Source organism: Nilaparvata lugens, chromosome 1 (assembly GCF_014356525.2).
Source record: "Nilaparvata lugens isolate BPH chromosome 1, ASM1435652v1, whole genome shotgun sequence".
Taxonomy (NCBI): Eukaryota; Metazoa; Arthropoda; class Insecta; order Hemiptera; family Delphacidae; genus Nilaparvata; species Nilaparvata lugens.
In genome coordinates this window covers 79,793,271-79,812,492 of record NC_052504.1, presented here as the reverse complement: position 1 = coordinate 79,812,492, position 19,222 = coordinate 79,793,271, and the positions used below count along the sequence as shown (strand labels likewise).

The 19,222-nt window shown below is 35.1% G+C and overlaps 1 protein-coding gene across 1 annotated transcript in view; it reads right to left on the bottom strand.

Annotated features, from left to right (window-relative positions):
- The window catches only part of LOC111055850 (protein toll), a 69,605-nt gene that overhangs the window by 10,481 nt on the left and 39,902 nt on the right, over positions 1 to 19,222 (bottom strand). The window contains exon 2 of the mRNA XM_039444589.1: positions 4,741 to 5,958. Coding sequence (XP_039300523.1) covers positions 4,741 to 5,958 — 1,218 coding nt within the window. The remainder of the gene's footprint in view (positions 1 to 4,740; positions 5,959 to 19,222) is intronic.

Genomic DNA, 19,222 nt, shown 5'->3' with positions numbered 1-19,222 from the left:
ATTATTGAAATAAATTCAATTCAAATTCACACAATTCATTCGGTCAAGAAAAGTTTACAAAATCATCATGTTTATTATTATTATTCTATTTAATAGATTTCATCCAGTGACATCCTGTGGAAGGGGTATAAGGATTCGTCAAATCGTTATTAAAATTCAGTTTTCCTAATTAAACTAATGAATAGCTAGAGCTGGAGTTGATTGTCTGGTGTTGACGAAGTGATCATAGAATTCGTGAATGGAATAAAAGCAATACATCATCTAAGAAACACTTTATGTCTTCTTATGAGAAAATTGCTAATATACACCATCAAATTGGATGGCTTTGATAGTTTAAACCACACTTATTGAATCATTTTGATTCATTTAAAATGGTTGTGAAAACATCTTATCTCCAACTTTATTTCGGTACTTCGAAATGAAAAGTGTACTCACAAAATTTAAAATACTTATTCAATAGATATGTTTGACTCTAATAGTAGAAACGTGGACTTGATTGTAATATGATCATTGTTTTGTTGTTATAGGATTGTGCATTCATTAATTTTGGTTGACATTTCAAGTCAGTTTCAAAACCATTCGAAATTATAGAAAAATATTGTACAGAATACTCATTTGTAATCGAAGAGTTGCTAGTCCACCTGTAGGCCTACAATATTTTTGAAAATTTACAAGAACACCTTACAAAGTTACAATGAATTCATTGAAATGATGAAGATGAAGTCAATTTTGATATAGTGAGTGCAAATGTTTATGTTAAAAATGAATAATTCATGTATTCCACTTTGCTGGATTTTGATTGTTGAAAATTTCAAGATCAAAGATCAGTAATTTATAATCAGTTAAAATGAAACTATTTAGCTATCAAATTCAAGACTATAGTTTTCTCAAAGTGAGTATCACCATATTCATCATATTCATTGTTGATATAATCACAAGTACACATTAATTGAGAGAATTTTACAGTGGAATTGTTATTTCATTGATTTTAATGTAATAACTTTGATCTCATCTAATAGCTGGAATAGTTGCCAGTTGGCACTGAGTATACACTAATTTCAATCAGAATAACTCATGAGAATCAATCTTATAAATTATTCAGACATTTCCTGTTAATTCAGATACAGTATCACTATATCGGGAATTTCCTGTATCCGCTTCTGACATTGCTATCTGCAACTCACAAGCCTTCTCGAGTCAAATGAAAATCTGTTCCGAAACCGCGACTCTGAATTTATTGACATCAAGAAGATTGCTTCAAGTATGATAAATTGGGCACTCATTACTAGTTTCATTTATTTAGCCCATTAATTTTTATTATTCATGACATTCATTTCACACCATGTTAATGAGAATAAATATTGGATTTATGATTCCTGGATGAATGATTCTGCAGTCATGATAACTAGATATTTAGTTACATCAGACAATCAGAGACTTATGAATCATTAACTCTCAAACATTACTATTAATCATTAGTAATGATTGTTACAAGTAGTAGCGGTACCGTATCTTTACTATATGGTTAAACGTCAAGAGATTTATGAATACAGTATTAAATGATTAATTTATAGAATTGTATATGTAAAGTTGTCAATTACAAGTCATATTTTCAGATTCTTTTTCAGATTGTAGACTTTTGCAATAGTTTGAAATGTTATTCATGAACTATTTGCATTATTGTGGGTTAGTCAGGGGCGTCATTTAGGGGGGGCAGGGGGGTTTCTAGGCCCCCCCCAAGGATCAGGATAATAATTAAAATGTGGGTCTATCTACCCGAATCCTTAGAATCTCATACTGATTCAATAGGTACTTTTTTTAAACAACAATAGTATAATTCCTTCTACAGTATCAACAATGTAGCAAAATTGCCTTGAAAATATGGCTACGGGTACGGAGTAATAAAGAATATATTTTTCTCTGTGTTATAGTTGAAGCTTAAATATAGAATGGGTACAATTATTGATCAGGGCACAATAAGTGAGTTATTGCATAAATTTCAACGTGAGAATTAACAAGTTGCAAGATGTCACAGTGAAATCAAAAGAAAGAGCACAATCAGTCAATCAAAAAATGTACGTAAAGAGTTGGTGGATTATGGGAACAGCTTAATGTTTCTTTAGCTTTCCAACTGAAAGTTATTTTCCAATTAGAATATGATCCCAAATGAAATTGTTGAAATTCTCATTGTAAAGAAATGACAATTTTTTGTCATTTATCTAACACAAAAATGTATTTGTTTCCATGATTTTTAAGAAATCTGTTTTCAGTGTATTCCTACTTTAGGGCCTCTCTGTAGGCCTATATTTCTAATAAATATTTCATGATTTAATAACTAATAATGTATATGTATTTATTGATACTTCAACCACATTTGTATAAAACTGGAAAAAATGAAGCATATATAATAACATATTCGAATGTAATATATATGGGAAAACCCCAGGACCCTCTATCCTTTGGGGGTATTCCCCCCCTCATAACTAATCGGTTTTTGCCCCCCCCCCCCCTAGCAGTTTGGTGAAATGGCGCCACTGAGGTTAGTGCTGGGGATGATTAAGTAAAAGTGTATTTGTTAACACCGTCAGGGTGTCAGGTATCACAGTAAGGCCAGTTTCACACGGCAGAGACCTCGCTCCTGGAATATCATATTACTGAAGATCATATTTCATATTTTGCAGCCCTCCTGTACTTTCACATGGGGATCTTACGAATAAGCCGACAGATCTAACAACTACGCCGCCGTTTGCTCAAAGTTATGACTCATCACTTTTTCTCAAAGTCTAACTTCCTTAAAAATATAGATAGAAGATTTCTGATTTCGGATTTGGATTCAGCGACCCCAAATTCTTTAAAGCGTAAGTCCCATTTTCAAAAATACCCGAAAACAAGGGAGTTATAGCTGTTTTTAATATAGCTTTCCATTATCATATGATTATATAGTACGTACTAAGATAAATAATACTCCTGCCTCACAAAGGGACAGGCAAAGGTTTTAAGAAGTTTTTGAACACCTGAGAAGTTTATACATAAACATTTTTAATTTTTAAAAGTTCTAGTTTTCCAAAAAAATATTGAACTATGAAAAGATGAATCCAAATATGAAATCATAAATCATCTCCACTCATCACCCAATAAAATAGGAGGAAAAGGAATGTTGTACAGTAGAATTCACTGAATTTCAATTGTCATTCAACAATCCAATTTATCAGGTTCAAATCATTGAATATCACTTTAAATTCCCAGCAATTATTGACTATTTCTTTTTACAATCAGAAAAATCTATTATGAACATACAGAATAAACATTGTGCTGATCTGAATCGATCTATGGTAATAATAGGAATTGAAAGAATAGAAAATGTCATGGCATTCCAAGTAGTGATGTCTGTGTATTAGAACTGCTGAGTTGATAATGCATAGTGAAAAAAAGTCATGAATAGCTCAGACCAGCCTGGCCTGTGATGAACCGGTATAAACAATTCATAGAATTCTTAGAATTCATAGGAACGGTAAAAAATCAATTTTACGAAAATCTATGTACATGTAACTGGATTTAGAAGATCAATACGATAATGTTCTCTATCACAATTTAATCATAGAAATGTTGGGCGATTAATCATAGTGAAAACGTTGGGCGCAAACCTTCTGCCATGAGGAGACAAATAAATTTATGAAAAGCATGATAGCTTGAATTCTCCAGTGATCTGATATTTGTTACACGTTTTTATTCTAAGACATAATATGCCTTAGACTAATTTTTAATGTTTCTTCAATCGGCAGGAGAACTTTGGTTTTTCAAAGTTATCTTACTCCCTTATTTTGGGGTATTTTCAGAAATCAAGATAAATAACCTACCAAATTTCCTACACGAATACTTAGAACCTCATACTGATTCAATAGGTACTTTTTTTAAACAACAATAGTATAATTCCTTCTACAGTATCAACAATGTAGCAAAATTGCCTTGAAAATATGGCTACGGGTACGGAGTAATAAAGAATATATTTTTCTCTGTGTTATAGTTGAAGCTTAAATATAGAATGGGTACAATTATTGATCAGGGCACAATAAGTGAGTTATTGCATAAATTTCAACGTGAGAATTAACAAGTTGCAAGATGTCACAGTGAAATCAAAAGAAAGAGCACAATCAGACAATCAAAAAATGTACGTAAAGAGTTGGTGGATTATGGGAACAGCTTAATGTTTCTTTAGCTTTCCAACTGAAAGTTATTTTCCAATTAGAATATGATCCCAAATGAAATTGTTGAAATTCTCATTGTAAAGAAATGACAATTTTTTGTCATTTATCTAACACAAAAATGTATTTGTTTCCATGATTTTTAAGAAATCTGTTTTCAGTGTATTCCTACTTTAGGGCCTCTCTGTAGGCCTATATTTCTAATAAATATTTCATGATTTAATAACTAATAATGTATATGTATTTATTGATACTTCAACCACATTTGTATAAAACTGGAAAAAATGAAGCATATATAATAACATATTCGAATGTAATATATATGGGAAAACCCCAGGACCCTCTATCCTTTGGGGGTATTCCCCCCCCTCATAACTAATCGGTTTTTGCCCCCCCCCCTAGCAGTTTGGTGAAATGGCGCCACTGAGGTTAGTGCTGGGGATGATTAAGTAAAAGTGTATTTGTTAACACCGTCAGGGTGTCAGGTATCACAGTCATGCATGGGCTTAGAGATAGTAAAAAAGTAGTTTCTACTTACGCAGATAGAAATTTCAGCTTGTTACGAGAAGCCTTCAATCCAGTCAACTTTTTATTGTACTTGAATAATTCATCTGGCAACGAAGTTATCTGGTTGGAGCTGATATCAATTTTTTTCACTTCGCCATTATCTCTGAACAGCTCGACTGGCAGCTCAGTCAGTTGATTCTCGTTCAGCATGATGCTAGCAATCGAAGTCGAATTCCAAAACACATCCTTGGGCAGGGAAGATATCTGCGATCTGCTGATCTGGACGAATTGCAGATATTCCAGATTGGCGAGAAGCTGAGAGGGGATTGTCTTCAGAGTGCGCTGATTGACCATTGTGAACATTTTCAGCTTGAGGTTGTCCAAAAACAGATTTTGTGGCAGTGTTGAAAACTCATTTCCCGACAAATTTATCGTTTCCAATTTGCTGAGATCGGCAAAAATATCGGTACGCAGTGAGACCAGACTGTTGTGACTCAGATCGAGCGACTCGAGGTTGGGTGTGCTCGTGAACACAGCTCTACTGATGTCAGTCAACTGGTTGCTCCAAAGGTTCAACAGTCTCAACCTGGTGAGGTTGTTGAACACACCTGGTTCGAGATTTTTCAATTTATTATTTCCCAACTCAAGCACCTGTAGTTTAGTTAGCGACCTGAATACATCTTTGGGTAGATCTGTTATGAAGTTGCCCCTGATATTCAGCCAGGAAACGTTGGTCACATCTTGGAACAAGTCGTCAGGTATCACAGTCAGATTGCTTTCATCCAGCCTCAAAGTGTCAATATCGCTCAAGCCTTCAAAATGCTTTCTACTGATGGTCTCATCAAAAGCGCTGTAGCTGATTTCGAGTTTCTGGATTTTCGGGATACCCATTGATTTCATCAACGACTTGAAGGGGGCATTGGGTATGGAACAGAACTTGATGGACAAGATGCCAGTTTCGCCTATGTTGGCACCTGAGATGATTTTGAAATCGTCGGGGATGTTGGAGTCGCACTGCAGCTTGACGTTGGTCTCGGAGTTGCTCTCGATCTGCAGCATGATGGCTGGCTTGGAGAACGGACAGAGCAGGTCGTAGTTGCCGTTGATGTCCCTGGAGCAGCTGCAGTTGGCGGGCGTGTTCTCCTTGCAGTCGTACTTGCCGTCCACCGGCACCAGCTGACAGCCGAAGCATAGCACCAGCACGCCGATTGCCAACACTCGCGACATCGTTAGGCTGCTAGCTGCACACCTGCAAAGCAAACATACAAACACGTTCAGAATAAATTCAGCCTTAATGGAACACATATGCAATACATGGTATTAGAATAGAATGACTTTTCTATAAGATAAGATAATATTTATTCAACACAGCTTTTTCACAAAAAAAAAAACAAACAGTTCAATATCGTCATAAAAACATAAAATAAATGGGTACATAGAAAGCAGGTATTGTTCACAAAATAAGTCTTAACAAAGAGTTTTTGCTGGTGATGCCTAGTAATATTATAAGGGCAGGTCACACCGAGCTCGCGTCCGCGGCGGTAGCGAAGTCAAAAAACTCGCCTTCCATGTTATTAAGTTGTGCAGGTCACACCGAGCTCGCTACCGCGGAGGTAGTACCTCGGCGGTAGTTTCACTTCGCGAGCCAGGCGAACTTTTGAAACGTCTCCTAGTGGGAGTACCGCTAGCGGTAGTGAGCTCGGTCTGACGTGGCCAATCTAATAACATGGAAAGCGAACTCCAGAACTTCGCCATCGGTAGCGCATGCGCAGAATACCGAGACTCACACATGACAATGAGTCATTTGCATGCCTACAGCGACGCAACATTTTGTGTTGCAGTCGGATTGAGCTATTGCCATTTGCATTGTCTTCCGTTGTTGCATTGTCATTTTCGTTGTTCATCATTTTATTTAAATTATTTAATTATATTTCTTTAATCTTCATCTATTCTTAATCAACTATTGCTTCAATGGAGAACCTAATTTAAGAAGTGAGGAAACGACCCATAATATGGGATTTCAGAAACGACAATTATAAAGAGGCGAAGTACAGCACTCTGGTTGCCGGCCTTCCCCCACTTCTAGAGAACCAGCCTCATCAAAACAAGAACAAAACCAAACTACCGCTGGCGGACGTTTTTTGGTGTGAACTGCTTCCAGAAAAACTACCTCCGCGGGAGCGAGCTCGCTACCGCTAGCAGACGTTGGTGTGACGACCGCTTTAATTAGTTCAGTTTTTTCTTATATGCATGTATGTGTAATCGTATTATGTACATTTTATTTTTAGTTTTGCACATGTATGTATGTGTATGAATAAATTGTTTGTTTTCTTTTTGGCAATAAGTGAATAAATAAATAAATGTGAAGGTAATGAGATAATTGTTGACGTGGCGAAGTTTGTACAATAATGTCCACTCTACCACGGACATTTGGATAGTTTTCATTCAAGTCTCACTGAAGTGATTGTGATTGTAATTAGGTTTATTTCCTAATAACTTAGTTTATTCGGTCATAATTTTGATATAGTTTTGCTGAGTACTAGCATAGAGAAATAATAGCGTAAGTAGATATCCCATGGTATAGGACGTTTATGTCGCAACTTTTGCTGTTATCCCAAGCCGATAGTTAATGTAGTTCTTTCCCGTGAAGCTGTGTGACGCTCGTAGTCTCTCATACTGTGCCGTTCATACACTCTCACCCCAACAAAACAGTAAAAATCGACAATAATTGACAGTAATCGGCTTGGGATAACAGTAACAGTTGCGACATAAACGCCCTATGCCATGGGATATCTACTTACGCTATTGTTTCTCTATGCTAGTACTCAGCAAAAATATATCAAAATTATGACCGAATAAACTAAGTTATTAGGAAATAAACCTAATTAACCTAATTAGGAAAAGTAATGTTGAGGTTATCTATATATAAGTGCTCTAATTTCTATACATTAATTGAAAAATATCACTTTCAATTAATGTATAGAAATTAGAGCACTTCACAAAATTCGAAAAAAATAAATGTTAATGTAGTCCTTCAAGAATAGTATAAAAATATATCAATTATAAGTATATAGCATAATATTAATATAGATGATTTTAATTTTAATAAAAGTTACAACTGTGAAGGTTTTGGAGTTGATATGAGTAGTCTATTTTTATTCTGCATTTTCAATTTTTGCACTTTTAGTTTGGTAATTATGAAGTAAAATTTAGTAAATTAGGCTGAATGGGATGAAATTAATAGAATGATCTGGTTGAGTATATGAGCTGAGTAGTTTCTAAACATTCCATTTGATTAACAGTAGTTATTAATTAGACACAACTCTCATAAGAAAGAAACTAAGGCCTATATAAAACTACTCATATCACCTATATACTACTTATACTACTTTATCAACTCTATCAGAACATTCTCATTATTTTTAAAATTGTAAATTTTATTCTGAAAAACTATGTTTAAATAAACTGAATATGCATTTTTGAAGTTCTATGCAGTGAACATTAACTGTAAAAACAGTTATTCAGCCAGTGAGAGATGAGAGCCCACTCATGACTAAAGATACTAATCACTTTTTCAGAGGTGATACCTCTTAGTGTTTTCTCATGATAAACATCCAACTTATTTCATTTCTCCAGGTAGTAATGACCGGGAAACATCCGCTGAATCTTTGCTCCCTTTAGAAACCGGTCCAAAAAGTATAACATGCAAGGATTTCCCCACCAAAGTTTATAGACTTATTCAAAGACAAGTTATGCAAATTATCAACATCGGCATTATTGTTAACTGTGGGTGTTAGCTGCTGAATAATAAACAAAAAGTTGTGTTTTGATATTTGATGAGTAATTTTTTAAATCTGTGTTCAATAATTTTTATTCCACCTGCATTTTCATAACTGTAACAGTTACTGAACAGTTACTCAGTATATAATAGAGCTCAGTAATAATAAGAACTCCTGAGAACGTTCCACAAAAGCACAATGTGATGGAGATGATCATCTCGATAAATACCTCTTTTACATTATATATATAGTCTAAATTAGTTGGACCACCATGTTCCCCATAAACGACAAGATAGAATACTAATAAGTATAATTACACATTCAATCCTATGGTTAAATAGACCTAATAAAACAATATAAAATCTTATAGCACCCTTTATTTAAAAAAAAATTAAAATAGTTTAACAACTACCTAGTTTCGGTGATATCACACCATCGTCAGGTTATAAAATAAAATAAAATTCAATAAATGTTTATAAAACTATTTTAAAGTTTTTTAAAAAATAAAGGGTGCTATAAGATTTTATATCGTGTTATTAATAATTTAAAAAGTAGCCCATGTGAATGAAGTGTTTTTAAATAGACCTATATGTTCTAAAGCCTATATGTTTATTTAATCTTTTCGGTCTCAAAATTTTATAATTTTTTCAAAGTTTGAAATTTTCCAACTATTTGTAATTAATTTAATTCAATTTAGTAGTACTTTTTCATTTTAAAAATAAAATTTCTGTGTGTTTTGAATTGTAAATTGAGTGTGTAATTGAAGAATTTTGAAGTGACACATAACCTAGTACATTAGGACTGTTGTATAAATTAGAATTGGAACCGTTTTGGGCTTATAAGCCTGTGGTACTTTTCTGTAAGTTGTGTAGTTCTGAATAATAATTAAATTTAGTCTATGGTATAATCTATAACTGTAATCAATAATCGGTGATTCCCACCCCCTCCCATGATCAATGCAGTCAATAAAAGTTATGTAAATATTATAGATATGCAATGAATGGAGCTTTAAAGAAAATCAATATGCTTCTTTGCATAGCGGAAGGATTTATTGTTCAGTCATGCTCCACTGTTTATTAGGAGTACGCTACACTAGGCTGTATACTTTTCGGCACGAAAATCGGTTAAAAAATATTCGCGGTCTATTTCGTCAATTGGTTACGCATTTTGTGTAGGAAACGTTGAGTTGAAAAACGGTCAACAATGAACTCCCGGATCTGGCGCTCAGTGAAAGTATACTCCTACTTTCAGCCAGGCGTCTTGTAACACTCTTATTACAGAAGAGCAATGTCCTTGCCTCTTATCATGTTACATAAGAGAATTGCGCTTTTAGACAGCTCCTTCAGAATGAAAAGAGCAAAGAAGACGCTGCTCAAGTCTACAAAACGGTTTTGGGTGCAATATTTGAACTCGAGAGATTGCGAGGCTTGAAGAAAAACATTGAAAGAGAGGGTTCAGGTTCAGGAAATAGACAGGATATTAAAAAAAGGATTGTACCAAACAAGCAGTTTCATCCCTGAAAAATCGAAATATTGTGAATGAAGATTGTAATGGAACTTAGCTTATGAAATGTGAATTAGTTTTTGGATAGAGAGGAAGGGATATTAAAATGATTGGATAAGAGAACAATGGAGGAATGGAGCAGAAATAGTTCAGAATTTGGAGAGAATCATTGGGTCAAATAATTACCATTTCCCTCCAAATTTAGAAGAAAGCCAATAATTTATTTGAAATTTATTTTTATAACCTGACGATTGTGTGAACACTGAAACTAGTTGTTATAATTTGTATTCTTAATCTATTATTTTATTAATTTCAAAGGGTAGGCCTACTATAATTATATTTTATAAATAAAAGAAAGTAGCCCTGCATTCATACATTTGAAGAAGAATAAAGTCATATACAAATGATAAATGGATGAGATACAACTGAGGTACAAATATTCTCATATTCTCTCATAATTTTCAGCCATGTCATCGATGATTCAAACTCATTCAGAATATCTTCTTTTTTCGTTAGTGTATGTTCTGAAATAAATTCACATTCAAAGACTATTCAACCATTGAACTATTCTGCATCAAATGTTTGGGATCAGATGAGTACGGTACAGGACTGATGAATTCCCATCAATTTTCCCCTTCAGCTCGGTTGATTAGTGCGAAACGAGCATCGAATCATTTGAATAAGGTCATTTCATTTTCGTTTCCGAGTGACATGTTCCCAACATCCGACTACTTCCATATTCAGGCATTATTGTTTGTGCATGCATTTGCATGTGAGTTATTCCAGTTGTGAATTGAAGTGACAGAAACTAGAAAAAGAAATTAATTCTTTTGTCTCATGCAAAGTGAAATTTTCATCAAGCTAAATTTGATGGATTCCAAAAAGTTACCATTTATGGTTTTTCATACAGTATGTTTGGAGAGTGGCACGTAAAATGACACTTCCCTCACCAATTGTATTTCTGTATTTCTACTTTCACTGGGGAAAATAGAAATGCTCCATACTAATATTTGTTCCATGGAAAATTTTAATTTTATGAAGGTTCTTCTTCTTCTTTAGGTACCTTCTTCTTTACGGAGGTTGGCTACCATCGTGGCAATTCTTACTCTGTTTACTGCTGCTAGGAAGAGGTCCTGTTTATGAAGGTTGAAGTGCCTTTGAAAGTATGATGTCCTGTAAATCAATGGTCTTTCAACAAACTTGGGCAATCGTTGATGACAATTTAGTCTCCTTGTACTTTAGTTTTTCTTGTACTGTGATAAATCAGTATTTTTGAAATATAGAATCCTTAACTCTCCATCACAACAGTTAAGGTAAGGTAGAGATTTCACTTCAGTTGAGAGAGAATACGGCACAAGAAGCACATTAATCCAGGCACAGTTCTTCAAATGGAATCCGAAAGTCTAAGATTGAAAATCATAAACTCAGAACATTTCGAGTTTGATAATTTCGTTTCTCTTCCCTCATTCTCAACTTTTAGGATGGATTATTTATCGAATATTGAAAATCTCAAACTTTTCCCGCTTCAAATAAATCCAAGTTTGTTCATTCCAATCTCCTCTACCATAATCCATAGATATATTATTGGTTCTGCAAATAGAAACAAGAATACAAGACAACAAGAGCAAAGTTAATTCCAGTCAAGTTTCCAAGTTATAACCGACAAGACCAAGTTGCAAGTCTTAAAACTTCCATTCATTTAGAAGCTGAACGATGGTAGATGGTGAATGAGTGATTTTGACGAGCATACTGCAAGATTTTTGGAAAGATGAAGTTTTGAAAGCTTTATGAAACATTTAATTATAATGCGCTCAATGGGCTCGAATAAGATCGGTGTGCCAATGTTCGAGGTTGTAGCAGAAAGATACTGATCAATTATGAATGGAGAAGGAAGTAATGATTGATTAGAAAATCGTGGTTAAAAACTCTAATAAGTTCGGTTTTACTCACAGCTTCTGAATCTGTTTTCAAGTTTTATTCAACCTTTCAACGATGGAGTTATAGGTGAAAAAATAGAGATGGAAAATAAAGTTAGGAAATAGTTTGTAATCAGGAGAAACTCGGAACCCAATTCCTACGAGCATCATCAAATACTTCACACATACATAAATCTCATTCATATTTCGATTATCCGGCTCCGGTAAGAGATTCATTGTATCTACATTAGTACTACTTGATAATTAAATTTTGCTGTAGAGTCTATTCATTTGCAGCCAAATATTGCACAAAGTGAGAAAATAATATTACAGGGAACCTACTAATATGAGGAATACATCTTCAAAAATACAGTACATGAACTTGAAAATCGCATTAAAATAATATATTTTTAAAATTTACACTAGAAATAGAAATGTCGCGGAATTTCTCAATATTTAGGTCAAATAAAATAAAAATATCTGGAGTGGCTCAAATAAATTATTCGGAACTGACAACATGTATTTTATCCCACCTTAATACTGTCTTTCAAAGACAGGGTTTTTTAATGTGACATCTACATAGAACTCTACTGTTGTCCTGTTGCTATCCATTATTGACCTCGGATTACCGGGATGTGTTCAATTATGGATTCAACAGAAGTTAATTAATTATTGATGATGGAGTGAAGTTAGTTCAGTTAACAACAGCATAAGCAAATTGCAAGGGCAAAACTTTCAAATTCGTCAATTTCCACATGAATTAGATCAATAACACCTACCCAAACTCGTTACTAGCATACTCCAACAATGGTAATACTAACGGTAAATTGTGCGAAATTCCTATCAACTAGGCTTGTCAATTGACTATTCCAGCTATTAGTGATGGCTCGTTTAGATTGATTAGAATTGTATCCGAGCTCAGTGTGCGCCACAAATAGATAGTTAATCAAATTATCCGACAGATGTCGGATGGTTGTGTGGGTATGTCGGAGCGTGTAGGGTCGATGTGACTGGGATGTGACAGCTCTGGATGTGTACATTAACATGACAATTGACACATACGGTCCCAAATAAACACTGGCAGATGACACACGACCTCTGACCTTAATACGTGAGAGTCGCCCACGGACTTTCATTAATAAAAGATGACCACCTAAATAGAATGGCTCACTTGGCATGCCTATGCCCACTGTTTGCACGGCGACTAAATGCCAACCATGTCACTTTATTCATAATTTGATTTATAGTTCCAGGATCCAGGGAAGCCAGGATGGGGGAATGCCTTTGGTGGTCGCGTTTTGCCTTTCAAATGCACGTTTATGCATCGACAAAGAAGAGCTGATGAATAATTCTGCTTTCCATATAGTTTTGTGAATAATTCTCCAGACTCCAGACGATTGCAGCAGTCCTGTGAAAAATTGATGAAGAACAACACTATGTTCGTGTGACACAATAAAATGTGCTAATGACAATGGTCGTTTTATTCAATGTAAAATTTCATATTGGTGTATCCATGGTCTAATTTTTTTATGAAGAATTGATGATGAACAACTATGGTCGTGTGACACAATAAAATGTGCTAATGTCGATGGTTGTTTTTACTGTAAAATCCCATTTTCCTGTATCCATGGTCTTATGAAAAAATGAATCAATCACGTTCGAAAGGAATAAAACACTTCTTCTGGGTCTACTGTCGTACATATTTGATGGGAATATGATTTAATATGTGCAATAATTGAAAAGTATTATTACAATTTAAGTTATGAGATTATGAGGGGAAAAGAAGGATTGTAGCAAAAAGTAGATAAAAGGAATGTTTAGAAATGATTTTGAAATGATACGATTATGAATTCATGGAATTAAGTTAATGATAACAATCGCAATGGGGAAAACAAAATTAATTTATTTTCAACAGGAAAGAAAAGGGAAATCCTGGAAAAATGCATAGTATGATGCATCAAGTGAAACATTTATATGCTATACTAATTGTAGACTATACCTGCAAAATTCGTCAAGCTATATAAATGGGAATATAGAAAAAATGTCCGCCTGTTACGGACATAATCCTGTTGTGCGTCTGCTCATTAGTCTATAGCAATAATTTCAGTTAGGTAATTGTAGCTTGATAGCCCAATTCTCAACCATTAATGAATGCGAATGTAATGTGGACCTATAATAATTCGATTGATGGCAGATTTTGCAATTCATTCAGCAATTTATTTATTTTGTATTAAACTCTCGTATTCATCATCATACATTAATTTTGTAAAAAAATATCACAATAAATAAGTAATCGCATATTATCAACTGAGATTGTATTCCATTCTTCAATACACGAAAGATTTCAGAGTGATTCATCATGAAAACCACATCACACGTATCGGTGAAGTACGACAGAGCAGCTCAAAATCAATCACGCCGATACTGTGACTGATAACAGTCAATCGATCATGAAGGCTTTGAAACAACATGAATCCACATATTAATCAAAGAGTGTTGTCTCTCCAGTATAGAAATAGCTCTGCCCTTTGAATGTCGCATGTGGGTGCTGAAATAGATTATTGCAATGTGAGTTATTGTAGTTAATATACAAACAAAGAACTGATTCGATATTGGGGCATGTGTGCTTTGGGGGTATTCCAATAGAAACTTCCAGTCAGATAGAGTAAAAGAGAGAGAACTTTTGGAACAGAGATGAAGGGTGTAAAAGAGAGAGAGAAAGAGAGAGAGAGTGAGAGAGAGAGAGAGAGTGAGTGAGAGAACTTTTGGAACAGAGATGAAGGGTGTAAAAGAGAGAGAGAAAGAGAGAGAGAGTGAGAGAGAGAGAGAGAGAGAGTGAGTGAGAGAACTTTTGGAACAGAGATGAAGGGTGTAAGAGTGTAAGAGAGAGAGATAGAGATTGAGGTGAAGTTGGGAGAGAGTGAGAAGTGCAATTGAAATTTGAGATTGGTGACCACCCTGGCCTTGCTTTGTTTATATATGCCATTGGTTGTTAGCGAGTGAATGGATTGGCCCAGTAATAATTGAGGGTTTAATCTGCAAGTCGCATTGTTTGAGCTGACTGCTTGTTGTTGTTTCAACAAAGCGCCCGCCGGTCCAACTCAGCACAGCTCGGCATAATCTGCTAATTTTTCGTTTGCTCCTCCGTTGCGATCAGTTTTTGCATTTCCGTTGATTAATCCGAAATTCGATTATCGCACTCACTGCTCTTATCCGGCTTAATTCTGTAACATGGATCTGATATTGGAGATTGGCTATGATTATTCTGGTCCAACTAAAGCCGTGTTTGGAGTGTTGGCAACAAGTAGAGGGTTTAATCCATTTAATCAATTCTGTGAAGTGGATATGCATATTGAAAATAATTGTATCAAGAAGATACTCTACGTCGGTTCCATCCAAAATATAGTGATGCAACGAAGGCAATGAAACAATGTTGCTGAGTGTAAAATCCCGTTGATCAATTTTGTAGCGTGAATTATGAAACTTGAAAATGGAAATATCACTCACAATAATGATGTTTAACAGCCACTGATGGTGAAATAGATTATGAAAAACAATCGTTCACTACTATGTTATTTAGAGCTACTTGTTTGTAAAAAAAAAATTAAAAACATAGCACCATTTCAATATTTTTATTTCAAAACAACATGTTTTGATCTCTTCAGACTCATTATCACACTTGAAAATGACTCTGAAGAGATTGAAATATGTTGAACAAAAATATTGAAAGGGTGATATGATATTCAATGTTAATGTATTATGAAATATGAACGACAAAGTTTTTTACATATAATCATGTAAAATATTTCTTCTATGTTTAGTTTGAAAATACTTGAGGACTGAACATTTTGTGAATTGAAGAACTACAAGACTTAAACTATTTCGGACTATGTGTTATCTAAATTTGGGAGAGGAATAGCATAAGGTTACCTTATTTTTCCTCTCCCTATCATTTTGATAATGAACTTATTGTATAAATGAATAAAGCATCTTGATAATGTACTTATTGTATGGATGAATAAAGAATATCCTTTGGATTGTTTTGTTAAACTTGTGATTCCAGTAATTTTTTGGAAACGTTTCAAGTATTCTACCACATTTTACTGTAATTAATGAAGGGGGAATTATACTCTTCAGCTATCCAACCGAACATTATCTCAGCTGCCTAATACATAAATTTCACGGTAGTAGAAAAATGTACAAGATAATAAGTTTTTGATAAGAATTAAGCACCCATAATCACCACCTTACCCATTTCGGTAATAGGCTTATGCTTTCAATAATTAAGTTCAGCCAGCATCCATTAAGACTTGGCTGGAGTTAGAGGAGAGCAGTCAGTGCTAACGACCTTACTGGTTTAGCTGTGCTTACGTAACATGAGAATTATTAGCTATAATTAGTTGTTTCAGTACTTGGCTTGAGCAGGATCGGCCAGAGTAATGTACGGCCATTTGTGAGCCTTCAATTGAGGAATGAGAATCACTGCCTTCTTGATAAGTGGGAGCGGCACTTCGTTTCGCTACAAATGGAATGTGAGGGAAGTTCATGAGGTACGTGTGCACAAGATACAACAGATTTACTGTGCAACATTGATAGATAATTAAACAGTATCATCACTCACAGATGAACAGCTCCATTCATCAAGTGCTTGCAGCTATATCAAGTAGATTAGTGGCAATGCTACCAAACAGTTTTGATTACCGATGAACAATTACATCAAGTCAATGAACAAGTTTCTACTTAGTCGCCGATTTCTATTACAGATGGAGATGGGTATACAATATTACCACTGAGTAGTACTAGTTTGGTTTTGGTTTTGATTATTCTATAGATTCTATTAATATTAAGGGTATACATCCACTCCAATTTAGCAATTTATTGAGTGAAGGCTATAGTATAAATATAATCTTACTTGAAGTATAGCAATCAGTGGAAAGTGAGATTGGTCGCATTGATTAAAAATCTGGTGTGGCGCACTCACACAACTTTCCTTGCTGTTATGAAAATTGATCACCTAACGTTGTGATGTAGATGCATTAGAATTGTATAGGAGGGTTAAGTGGGAGAGAGGGCCGGCTGCGCCCTAACTTCGCCCTCCAGGTTAAAATAAAGGCAGCCTATCTATCTATCTATCTATCTAGTGTTCACGCGCATCTCAAGTCTACTTATAAACAAAGATCTGAGCCAGCTGGTGACAGGACAATAACGCTGGAGACATACGAGGTCTGCTATCTCTTCATAGTGAATCATTTAATAGAATCAACAGTTGCCCATAGTTTGCAATTGGATAATCACATTTTCTCGAATTTCGAGCTTATTTTCAATTTTAGGTGAAAATGTTACTGAACATTAATTGTAGAGATTTTAATGGTCAATCTTTTCCACTTGAATTTTTTTGTTTAAATTGTATCTGAAGCCTGATAATTGGGAATCTAAAATCAAACTTTGCATAGATAGGGCGGAGCTCCTGAAATTTTTACAGATATGGGACTTGTGGCAGTTGATAGAGCTTATCAATGGCTATTTTAGGTATGAATTTGATCAAAATCGTTGGAGCAGTTTTCGAGAAAATCGCGAAGAACCCTGTTTTTGACAACATTTTCTCCATTTTAGCCGCCATCTTGAATTGCATTTGATCGAAATTGTTCGTGTCGGATCCTTATATTGTAAGGACCTTAAGTTCCAAATTTCAAGTCATTCCGTTAATTGGGAGATGAGATATCGTGTACACAGACGCACATACACACACACACACACACACACCACACACACACACACAGACCAATTCCCAAAAACCAATTTTTTGGATTCAGGGGACCTTGAAACGTATAGAAATTTAGAAATTGGGGTACCTTTTTTTCGGAAAGCAATACTTTCCTTACCTATGGTAATAGGGCAAGGAAAGTAAAAATGAAAAGTTCTCATCAAAGTCTGATTCACGATTGATCCTCATGATTCGAATAATTTGATAAGTCTGAACCAATCTGAGACTGTGGCTGCATACATCTCGTTACAAATAATATTTTATCCAAGAAACCAAAATAACTGTTACTTTGAGCTCGTATAAACAACATCTCCAAAGAGAAATAAGGAGTGATCAGTAATTTTGCTATTTGATCCCAGTTACAAGTTTCCACAAATGTTGATGTTTGGTGTGAACCAGACATTTACTCTTGTTCTGAACTTTCTGACATCATGATTCCTCATTCTAACTAGTAAAGCATTGTACTCAAATACTCAGCGCGAGTTCCGGGAAATCATCTTCCCTTTCACTCAACCTGCAGAATAGGTATTCCATTACTCTTTCTCTGGTATCATAGGACAAGGATAGTTGGGACAACTATAACACCCTTTCTATTTTAGGGTATTATTATCATTATAGGGGACGTATTTATGGCAATATCTTTCAGTCTGCTAGCGCTACCTGGCTACCTGGGCATCATATGCATCATAGAGAATAGATAGCATGGGAAGATATCCCATGGTATATGGCGTTTATGTTTCAAATTCCACTGTTAACTCCAAAAAATTCACTCTATTAGGACCCATAGTCCTAATAATTAATAAAAATAAAAATATAATCTGAATACGCTTTTTAAATTATTTCGTCACGACATGTCTCGGCTAATAAATAGTTATTTTTTGTGAAGCACTGCGCAGCTTGTAGCATACTGTGCCGTTCGCATACTGTACGCTTAGGTGCGTACAGATTTACGCGCCGCGAACATGAGCAATTCACTTTTAATCAACTGATGCCATGCTTTTTATATCTGTATCTTACCGTTTCTGTAAAAATACAGACATAGTCAGCCGATTAAAAGTGAATTGCTCATGTTCGCGGCGCGAATATCTGTACGCACCTTTACACTCCCAACCAACCAAAACAGTAATAATAGACAGAGTCGACAATAATCGAGTTAACAAGAAATCGGCATGAAATTTGGGACATAAACGACCTATACCATGGGTTATCTTCTCGCGCTATATTTTCTCCATGTCCGCATTTTCTATCAATGTGCATGTCCGCTTCTATCAACCTCTTTCTGTCAAGCGTAGCCACAAATTCATCTTGTTTTAGCATATCAATAGAAACTTCATCCATCATAGTTCATCAGTGAACTCTAGTGCGCACACTGAATGAATGTTGGGTCCCAAATGAAGCAGCTAAACGGCGGTGAAACAGAAACGCACACTGAATGACTGCTGGGTCCCGAATGAAGTCCTAAACGGCGGGGAAACAGAAACAGATTGGGATGTTGTGCCTTGTGTGGCCTGAAAGCGAAGCACACTACTGGCACAGCCCGCACAGCTGCTC